Source organism: Siniperca chuatsi, linkage group LG6, assembly GCF_020085105.1.
Source record: "Siniperca chuatsi isolate FFG_IHB_CAS linkage group LG6, ASM2008510v1, whole genome shotgun sequence".
Lineage (NCBI taxonomy): Eukaryota > Metazoa > Chordata > Actinopteri > Centrarchiformes > Sinipercidae > Siniperca > Siniperca chuatsi.
Genome location: NC_058047.1, coordinates 22,898,848 through 22,909,728, shown reverse-complemented (window position 1 = coordinate 22,909,728; position 10,881 = coordinate 22,898,848). Strand labels below are relative to the sequence as shown.

Here is a 10,881-nt window from a genome sequence, read left to right as displayed (position 1 = left end):
AAATACCCTGGTCTGAGAAAAATCCTCCCCTTATTTCCACCACTTTAAATAGATTTGGCTTGCTGGTATTTGCATAGGAAGTGTGTAAATTTCCCTACAAGAGCCTCCAGGGTCACAGTACCCAGAAAGCCTGTGTGTGTCTGCAACAGTTTGTAAGTCCTTTCCTGGGATCAGCAGTCTTTGGTCCAAGGCTCAAAGTCACTCAGAGCCACAAGGCAAACTGTCCCTCGCTGGTTTCACACTGAGTGCTTTAGAAAAAAGTGCACAAAGAGTTCTGGTTGCTGAGATGGTGTATCACTTTCGAGAAATCCTCTCATCTTGCTCCTCTTGCAAATCATCATACTGATCTAAACATGCAGTCACCAGGTAAATAAGGTCATAGTCAAGAAGATGAAGTTACTGTCACAGGATTAGGTGACACAGTGTGAAGAATAACACTGTGAACAAATCCTGTTTCCTCTGCCTGGCTGCTTTTTGTTCTGTTGTTACAAACAGAAACACATCATGTCAGTATGTGCACAGAGATGAGCAGTGAAGAGAGTCCAGGTGGTTCATCCTCACCTTGTTTTATGATTATCCCTCCATGGTCAAGTCAGCATACAGGTCAGGAGGAGGTAAAATGAGCATATCAGTTTGAGCAAAAGTTGAACTAGCCTCAGGCCTGTGGAAAAACAGATTAGAAAATAACTCAACCTTTCCTCTCACACCTCCCATTCTCCAGAAAGCAGCACGGACAAAGGAGGGTGAACTCATTTTGAACATGAATATGATACCATTGATTGAAGAGCACATTACAGTGAATCAACAACTCATTCTCCAACCAGGACACATGGCAATTTAACTTCCTGGTAGGAGAGGAGTGGAATCCCCCGTCCGTCTCTCTTTCTCGCAAACACAAAAAGAATAAAACACTTTTCATGCTCAGCAAACCATTCCAAGCAAAAAGGAAGGAAACTTGTCTGTCTACAGGTTGAACAACATGTTCGGAATATTTCTTTGTGTGTGTGTTTTACTTACGGGTGAACTGCTTCTTCCTTCACAAGCACAGGACCTGAGATGGAAACAGAGAGTATTTTGGCATTAAGTTTCAAAATCCACTTATCAAACACATCAAATGCTTTATAAAGGAAATGGATGGATCTAACTAACCGCTAACTAATCCTATTAAGTATGTATTATATACTTTATAAAATGAATTTATGATGTTGTACATCATTATACAAAATGAATTTACATCATATGTCATATATTATTTATATATTGAAAATGCATTCTACATTTCTATATAGAATTTCTTTTGTTTTTCTATACTTTAGGATCAGGGATTTTTCAGGCATCACTTACTTGTCTCTGGTTCAGTGCTGCTGTAAAAAAAAGACAGAAAAGCAAAAATGTAAACCACATTTGTGTGTGTGTATGTGTGTATACAGCAGGTGCAAAGGTTTGTGCATCATGCCTACCTGGCAGCTGGCTCCACAGGTTTGGGTGAATGGAAAAATGTGGCTAACTTCTGAAGGGCTTCATGTCTTGCTCTGATAAAAAGACAAATAAACATTTACTGTATATCCACACTCCACAAAGTGTGTGTGTGTGTGTGTGTGTGTGAGAGAGAGAGAGTGAGATCAACTGTAAGAATGAAGCTGGTAAACTCACTGCACATCGGAGCCTTCTGCGCTGATGTCACTGTGACTGTGCTGATGGATTACGCTAAGGTCTTTGTTTCCTAAGAAAATAAATAAACAAGACAGATAAATATAGTATAATGCACTTTCATAACACACCTACAGCATGAATTATACCGTAATGTCACCAAGTAATTGTTACTGAGGTCACCAAACCTTGGACTTGCAAATTACACACTTTAATAGTTACATCTTCCTGTTTACACAAACAACCTGCTCATCTAATGAGTCGCAGGGCTGAGAGGTCAGGAAGTCTTTAAATGAAATTTAGAACTGGAAACCATAGTGATTTCAGCAGCTTTGAACATGGTATGATTGTTGGAAAAACCATCTAGTTACTTTAGTCTATTGGTTTTCAAAGTGTGACACTGTGGGCCCCCGCTCAGACAAAATTGAGACAACTGCACCCCCTCCTCAGTAATTTCGCAAAAATATTTATAGTGCAACATGAAAAAAGTTTATATTAATGGATTTCGTCACACCTGTGATTATTCTTTAAATCATTATGCTCTAAGTTTTGGACCTACCTTCTAATAATGCTTTGGGGGGTGTAAGCAGGTAGTATAATGTTGCCATGCAGTTAGTTAATCAGCTGTAGGCTACAACTTGAGTCCAGGTTTTTGTTTCTTTGTTTTTGATTTAGCCAAATTAGCTATTAGCAGTTCCTGTTTGCGATGTACTCACTGATGTACAGACAACTACCACTGTATTACTTTGAAGAAAACCTAAAAATGTTGTGATTCTCAGGCAAGTGCTGGAGTTAAAAAGAGCTTCTTTTTTCTATGATTTCCAAGCAGATTTATGAAAGTTTAATTGCTATGTATATCGGAGATAAAGTGTAAGTCACACTGAATCTAAACATTTGTGTATCATGTCTGTGTGTTCAGATTTGACTCTGAGAAGGAGTACGATTTTTACGCTAATTGCGGCGATCTGTGGTACTAAGGGTTTTAGAGTACAGCTCATGGAGCTGCTGCTGCTCTAACTGCTGACTGTGATGATAAGTGGGCCAAATCAGCTGGAGAAACTACAATTACTAACTTCCTATTGTTTTTAGAATGCCGACATGCACCTGTCCCTTTTGCCTTATGCAGTATCTTTGCCTCATTTCTCTCCCTCTGCGTCTCCCCTTCAACTCTCCCACGCCCCCCCTGGGGAGACGCGCCTCACAGTTTGAAAACGTCTGATGTGGTCCTGTGGGTGAGCGAGCTCAGAGGAAAAGCCCTACAGAAAACAACCTGTGAAACCTTGACGATAAAAATGTGGATGTTTGTTTTATTGCTTGTCTATTGTATCTACCCCCCCCCCTTAAGATAACACATGGAGGAGATCCAACATGACAAATACATATGTCACACTTTTTGTGTGGTATATAACTTACTGTCAGGTGACAATGTGGTAAGTCGGGTGAAAAGCAGCCACAACTTGTATAATATTAATTAATAAGTATCAAAACTATTAAAGTGCTATCAGTCCAGTTTGCTGAAGAAAAGTTTGTGTTAAAGCCACAGAGTTGAAGTAGTGCTAATACAGAAGTCTGGTTTGGAATTTCTTACCCATGTCTGGCATTGAGAGTGTCCTGGTGTGGCCCCTGCAGAGGAAAAGACATTGACAAGACAAGGCATTGGTCTTAAGAAAAACTATCGCTTTGCCCCCAATGACTAATCAGAGATCACTGTCACTGCTGCTGATAGGTCTCTATCTCAAAAAGTAGATTAAATCCAAATTCAATAATTCAGCCACGTAGATTCAGGCTATCACGGACTTACATTGGAGCCAGTGGATCTGCAGTGTCAGGGGCAGGGGAGAGAGGTTCATCATCGTCTCCGGTCCACTCCTCACTGTCATCTGTGACTGAACACATCAACATCAAACTGCTGCAGAGTAAGTTAAATATATACTGCTATTATGAATAAGAACAGGAAGATACTTACAGCTTTCTGCTGATAGTGGATAGTGGTTTGAGGCCCTGAGAAAGATAAGTTACCCTTGTAACTTAACAGTGTAATGCACAATGAGTGAGAAGTTGCATATGTTGGTATTTTATTGTACTGTGTGTATGTGCACACATACCTGCTCCCTGTGTTGGTATCCTCCACCTCGAAAACATTGCTCTTGCGGTTGATTGCAGCCTTCTTTCCCAGCTCCAACATCTCCCTGATGTCCAGCTCCACATGATCCACAGCAACATACCCATCTGGAACCCACTCAAAGAGTCAGCGGTGTGGTCCACAATCAATGACTACAGCACATCAAGTTGCTTGTCTGTGCAAACATTTTTTTGTCCCATGCGGCTCAGTTTATACAGTTGTCTGAGTATAAGGGAGGTGCAAAAATATAGTAGCTTCCTTGTGTGATTTCTGTTACTTTCTTCACACTCAAGCTGCAATGCAGTGTGTTGCCTTATTAACAGGTTAGAGAAAAGATTTCATCAAACTAATAGACCTCTTTCTTTATGCATCCTTTTACTCTTGAGGTGAACACATTGCTAATAATAACATAAGGAGTTTTTTTTTTTTTAAACTCACAGTTGTTGCTGCTGTCCTTGGCCAGCCATTTCCCTTTGGGACTGTTGGTTGTTCGGATGATGCTGATGATGTCACCGCTCTTGACAGGCAGATCGTTCTTACGTCCCTTGGTCGTTACGGTTACTTTTGCCTTGTACATGGCATCCTCCTGTCCTGTGATCTAACAAATACAGCAGCATGTTAACACCACACATTCATATTATGTACATATACACACACAAAACTAGTGCTCACACATACACTACTTGCTATAGAGAGTGTGATAAATATGACATACACATTTTAATAGACCTTTTTCACGGCAGACATTTTGACATGTCATAGCAGGAAAAGCACGTGTAAATAACAACTTTAATGATGGCTGCTTTCCACTTAGGGGAGGTCCTGGTATTGTGCATGGATCTTCTGTCAGAAATATCACCAACAATGAAGAATTGTTTACACAGATTCCTTTTGAGCCTGCACATGTTGCTCAGCTCAACTCTTCCACAGGGAGGAATGAATCCAGACAGGTTTGTATGCCAAGACAGGTACCTCCCCCTCCCCCTCTGCTCGGTCACCTTCCATACCTCCCTTCTCTGTCAAAATAACATCACTCACATTGAATTTCTTCTTCATCTCATTCTCCTTCCTTTCCCTCTCTTTCTGCTCTTTCTTTTCCCTTTCTTGTTTCTCCTTCAGCTCCTTCTTCTCCTTTTCCAGGCGCTGCTTCTCTTTCTTCTTCAGCTCTTTCTCATCCGGCCCTTCTGCAGCGGCTTTCTTCTCGCTCCTGCAGAAGAGAGAATGAGAGATATCGTCTTGTTTGAAAGGGACTCCTCGCTGCATGTTTGAATGGCAGAGGAGATTGTGAAGGATACAAAGGCAGACTAAACTCTCTCATCACTAACAGTGTCTGGGGGATAACCGAGATGAAAGATAACTGGGTCAAAAAATAAGGCCTTACTTGCCAAACCTGCCCGTCTTGCTTTTCTCTTCATTCTGTAAACACCATCAAAGAGATAAGGCTTGAATCATTTTAGACTACATCATTAGAATCTCCCACAACACTTGTCATGAAGAAAAATATGTTTTTAAATTGAAAAGTGACTCAATTCTCACAAAGCTACTTACTGTTTCCTGCGCTGCCTGAGCATATGGATCTGTGGAAAACACACAGTTATGTAAAAGGGGAGCAAAATTGTTGGAATACAAGGGATGTTCACAGCATGTAACATTATAGTATTCAGTTTCAATACGGTCCTCAAGATAGAATCACACAAGATAACATTATTTATTTATGGCTATGAGAGCCAATGATGAGATCTATACAGTATAATATCTGTATATATAATATCTATCTATCGATATAGATGGTCAAACAGAATTAAATGGTTCTGGATGGGTGAGGCTTGCTGCACATTTTTTCAATACAAATGTTCTGATGTGATATGTCTGATGTGATTAGATTATATCTAGTGTTCAAAAAGTCTAATGTCTAATGTCTCATTGTGTTAACCGAAAGGGGACCTTACTCTTTGGTGGTCCTTTGCGTTTCTTGCCACCGTCAGTCTTTCCTTTCTTTTTGGTGGCAGACGTGATGATGTCCTCGTAGATATTTTCTGTACTCTCGTAGACATCGTTGTCAACATCAGCTTGGAGCCTGGGTGAGTCAGAGGGAAGGACAAACTGGAATCAAAACCAAGTTCCCAACAGATGAACAAATTATTTCAAAACAAGGACAGTAGAGTTATTCATGTGTCTTACCCTGCCTGTGGTGGAGATTCCTGAGAGATAGAGAAGGAGGATTCTAGTTGTTGATTATCTTGGTCTCCAAACACTGGTGCTGCATGGACTTCAGCTCCTGGAGTAGTTATTCCATTACTGTAAAGGTCTGGCAGGTTCTGTCCATCTGAGGTATCTAGACCCGGGTACACCTCATTCCCCCACTCTGACCCCGGCAGCTCTGGAGAATGAGCATCTGAAGCCACATCATCAAACTCTGGGACATCTGTGGTGTATGTCTCAGGAGGAGCAGGGATCTCTGTAGAAGAGGGGGAAACACAATATGAAAACAATATTAGGGGGGCTGTTAGCTTCAGTTTGGCTTCTCAAAGTTGTAAGTGTAACAGTGGCGGCCATACCATTCTCTTCCACAGGAGGAGGAGGGATGAATTCACTCAGTTTGACAGATGGAGGTCTGTCTGGCTGCTCTGGAGCAGGACCCAGATACGGGAGGACCTTCTTGGGTGGAGGAGGTGGAACCACCAACAGCTTGGGGACAGGGTTGGAAACCTCCTCAGTGATACCTTCCAACACTGGATATCAGATATTTTCTGCTTAATGTACTGTCTATGGCTAGTTTGTCAGATATTTTCTGCTTTCACAAACATCTTAATTTTATCAGCAAGATCTACATTTGAACACAATGCAGTAAAAACAATAAAACACTAACAACTTCAGGTGAAACACCTGAAGGAAGTTTCCAAACACGGAAAGGGAGAGAAACAAGAGCAAGCTGAGTGGAAGAATACAATTAGTGATGGAACCAAACCAGTCAAACGCGCTGTGGAAGTTGTTATGATATAACTCTGCAGAGTGGAGATAATGCAATTAAAAGTGAAAATCAGGACAGCTTAACGAAGAAGGATACAGCAGACCTTAACTTCAGAAATATGTTAAAGTCTTCATTGTATTGTTTCCATAACTTTGGTTTGTAAGACACTTTTTAAAAATTTAATCTAAAGTACTTGTAAAGCACTCTGTTCTAGAAATGTGCAATATAATTAAATTGTACTACTTTTCTTCCTTACAATGCATACAATATATCTGTTCCAACTTGTATTCAAATTGAACTGTGATCATTTTGTATTGCACTATTAGGTGTTTTAAAAATAAGAGGACAATAATTTAGAAGAATCATCTTGAATTAGTCGGCTACAGTGTCAAAAGTGTATTACTTTACCATAACGTGTGACAACAGACTTAATGAAATGGTAAATGACATGAGGTTGTTGTTGATACGTGCATGAACACCTATATGCACATTTACACTGTGTGTAACTGGAGTCACTGTCAACACAGCAGCAGACTCACTTCTCATCGTATGCAGTTTAACAGAAAGTAAAGTGTTTGTCACTGTGGCTCTCTGTCATAATGATGGACATGCTGCTGTCATTGCTCCTCCTCTCTGTCATTGCTGACATACCTCAGCTCTGCCCTGCCTGCTGCTCAGTTTTTTCAGTTACAAAGGAGGAATGTCAACACTGGTCTCGTGTGTGTGTGTGTGTGTGTGTGTGTGTGTGGGTGTGTAACCAACACCTGAGGCAACACTGTGGCAGAAACCATACTATATATACCATATTTTCTGCATAGCTGAAACCCCACACTAATAGATGATGTTCTGCAGCTGCACAGTACTGATGTCCTGATGATGAGATATGCTGTTGCGTACATCATGTTCAGGTGAACAGTAAAAGAAAATCCAAAAATAATAAAAGTCCACAAGAAAGCAAGAAGCAGAGAAGAGAAGGACTCTGCAGTGATTAGTCCAGACTTACGGTGGTCAAAGCCGTTAACTTGTGCTGGTTTCGGTGGGAGGGCGTTCCCTGTCTGATCCTCATAATCAATGGGTGGGAGCTCTAGGAAAGAGTGGGTGGGACTCTGAGGAGGGGCAGGCTCTTCTGGAGGTGGGGCGATGGCGGTGGTAGGGGTTTTCAGCGGGCTGAAAACAGATTATAAGATGTTTTTCAATAACAGTCGACTAAGTACTATAAAGCAACTGAACATTCTGCCTTCATCACTTATTCAGTGTTTCATAACTTTTGGTACAGAACTGTGATTCTTCATTGATAAAGTTGTGTGTTGTTTACCTGGTAGTCTTCTTACGTGCCTTCTCCAGAGCATTTAAGATCCTCTGGTCAGCTGGATTCCTTTTCCCCGGGTTCTTGTCCTCTGCCCTCTCCAGGACTGAGAGGGCAGAGATCGGACGCTCGGCTTTGGGAGACGAAATGGATGGAGGGTCTATGACTGGAGGAGGGGGCTTCTCCACTGCAGATATGTTTACAGCCTCTATACCAGCCTCAGCTGCAATCTCAGGCTCAGGAGGTGATGGAGAGGGAGTGGAGGCCACTGGAGGAGCACCTAAGATGGCGCGACTGGGTGGAGGGGTTGGGACAGCGCTGGGTGGACTTGGGATGATTTCATTTTGGCTGGCAGGCCTGGAAATGGGCAGGGCAGGAGTTTCTATCTCAAGTGGGGTTTCACTCTCTGGGGTTGGGACTTTAGGAGCTGGGATATCAGGAATAAACGCAGGTAGAAGGGCTTTTGGGACATAGATTTCAGGCTCAGGTGGTGCATCACTAATGTCAGAAGGTACTGGGATAAGCGGAGCTGGTCCAGGAACGTCTGAGTTGGAGGTGTCTAGGATGGGATCAGCCGTGACCTCAAGTGAATTTCTTTTTGATGCCTTCCTGAAATCCAGGAAGCCCTTCTTCTTTGCTGTTGTATCTTTCAGTGGAGGCGTGGCTGACACCAGCTTTGCAGTGCTCTCCTTAGGTGCTACTGGGAACAACAATGGGAGCTTCTTGTCTTTACTGTTCTCTTTCATCTGCTTCTGATCCGATGAATCCTCATCAAGCCTCTCTTCGCTTACTTTTGTCTTGTCTTTATCTTTTTTCAGCTTCCCTTGACTCTTGTCTTTTCCCTTAGAGTTAACCTGGATGAGAGGCTTTTTGCTCTCCTTCTTCTCATCCTTGAAGACCACTCTGGGGATTGTCTGTGTCTTCCCTTCCAGGCTGTGGTTAATAGAGGAGAGCAGGGAGGGGCGTGCTCCTGCAGGGAGGTAGTGAGTGGGGCTGTGGGGAGGCAGGGCAACCGTTGGTTTCTCTGGGAGAGCAGGTTTGATCCTGGGTTGCTTCGGGCGGAGTTCTTTGTCCTGGAACTTGGCCCTCAGGGCCTTAAAGTCCAGTGTGTCCTCCTGGTGAAAGGGTCACACAATGCAAGCCTGAGGTGCAATACTACTATATGGCAAATACACAAATTATATGTTCACCTGATGGCCTCTATGATCACAGAAATATGTATCATTGTTATTAATGATAGTCTTCTGCTTAGCTACTGTAACATGAAGAATGAAATCACGGCAATGTATCACCCTTTACAACACAATGGTGGCTTTGTTTTGTTTTTATGCCATCTGCATCTATTAGTCTTTCTGTATAGCTGAACAGAGAAAGTAGGCAGACCTGATTTGTAGTCATCCGCCTAAATCAGGAGAGTTTCAACACACACCCACGACCTAGGAGGCTCAAATTTGTATAATAAATGTAGGTGCTGGACAATTACTCCTCACTGTTCAGACACTGACTCGGTCACAGCTTACTAAAGATTCATATGAAGTCATTATGAGAAGAAGCAGACTTACACCTGTTAACACAATATAAAATGTTATAGTTGCAAATATAATATTTATATTATATTATATATATATTTTATAATATAATAAGTGATCGTTAAACACACTTTTCGTAAGGATCTAAAGATATTAAATTGTAACATACCTGATCCATTGTGTTTTTAATTATCCACCGAACGAAAAAAAGCCTTAGTCAAGTAAGTTACTTCTTCAGCCTCTCATTATGTGTCCGATGAAAGTACATTAACAAAAACTTCCAACACTTTTGTCGATCTGTCCCAACTTTGTGCGTGTTTCTCCTCCGCTCTGATCGAGAGAAGTGTGCCTCCCATGGGCACAGGAGATGGTTTCAGTGGAGGAATGAGGTTGAGTAAGAATACTCACACTCATCTTTAAAAAACAGTCCGTCCTGTCAAACGGGTCTGTCCCCAGCTGAACATTTAATGCAACACACTGACTCCCAACAACTGTAGGATTTTTTTTTTTTATCCTTCAGGAATGTCACCCTGCTGGCACATGAGTCACTGTCATGAAACCTTGTAGCTGGGGCTGTTTCTCTTAAAACTTACATTTCCACTGTGATTTTTTTTATACAGCAAGTCCTGAATCTTTGAAAAATGTATATTTGTTTATTGTGAGAAGATGTGGTCTCTAGGTAAAATATCATTAGATGCGTGGTTTGTTGTCTGTATAGTTTACATTGAATGTTGAAGGTAAATATAGAGAAAAAGAAAACAAAAGAGGTCGGTCAGCATTCCAGGTTTGTTACACAGAATACAAAAGTATTTAAAAAGGCATTTGTAATATCACCACATGCTAGAGGCACGCAGACTTCATAAGGCAGGTTTGAAGGATAGTCTTATTGCCAACCTGAGCTTGTACTGACAAGTGTGTCAGAGACTCCTATACAGAAATGGTTGCTCATCACTGTATGACTTACAGGCTACATGGTCAGTTTTGTCAAACTGTACCTCTATGAGAGGATTGCAGCACTGTTTATTTGGTTTAATATTAATCATAAACCCACTGGCCTTGCCTGTAAAAAAACATTGGTAGACTAAAACACATTAAACTGGACATGAGATGAAACTTATACTACAAACAGACCCATTTTTCCACTTATCACTCACAATCTGCGTGAGTTAATTTTATTGTTTTGAGACATCAATCTGAAATTTTGGTCACTGCCACAATCCAATGGAGGTGAACTGAATTTTAATTTGTGGTACTCAAGGCATTGAAAAAAAAAAGAATAGGCTACATAAAAAAAGTTCTACTG

The 10,881-nt window shown here is 41.4% G+C and overlaps 1 protein-coding gene across 2 annotated transcripts; it reads right to left on the bottom strand.

The window, feature by feature from the left end:
* Window positions 1–561: 561 nt before the first annotated feature.
* LOC122877155 (arginine-glutamic acid dipeptide repeats protein) lies at window positions 562–9,968 on the bottom strand. 2 transcript variants are annotated; one of them, XM_044198280.1, is made up of 19 exons: window positions 9,748–9,968; window positions 8,059–9,164; window positions 7,747–7,910; window positions 6,331–6,504; window positions 5,954–6,230; window positions 5,722–5,849; window positions 5,321–5,349; window positions 5,154–5,188; window positions 4,811–4,979; window positions 4,211–4,370; window positions 3,756–3,879; window positions 3,617–3,651; window positions 3,452–3,536; window positions 3,239–3,273; window positions 1,654–1,723; window positions 1,461–1,532; window positions 1,345–1,364; window positions 1,018–1,051; window positions 562–661 (listed from the first exon to the last, which is right to left on the bottom strand). In XM_044198280.1, exons 1-19 carry the CDS (start codon window positions 9,754–9,756, stop codon window positions 574–576), a joined length of 2,814 nt encoding a protein of 937 aa, XP_044054215.1. In that variant the 5' UTR covers window positions 9,757–9,968; the 3' UTR covers window positions 562–573. The 2 variants fall into 2 exon arrangements, with proteins under 2 accessions (XP_044054215.1, XP_044054216.1); XM_044198281.1 differs by having other exon boundaries at window positions 1,345–1,361.
* Between the last annotated feature and the right edge of the window lie 913 nt (window positions 9,969–10,881).

Bases quoted from the DNA above. Each gene is read 5' to 3' on its own strand.
- LOC122877155 (XM_044198280.1), bottom strand. The intron at 3,880-4,210 runs GTGAGTTTAAAA...AGTGGGTTCCAG, and splicing joins CAAGGACAGCAGCAACAACT to ATGGGTATGTTGCTGTGGAT. The intron at 1,365-1,460 runs GTAGGCATGATG...TTTTTTTTACAG, and splicing joins CCTGTGGAGCCAGCTGCCAG to CAGCACTGAACCAGAGACAA.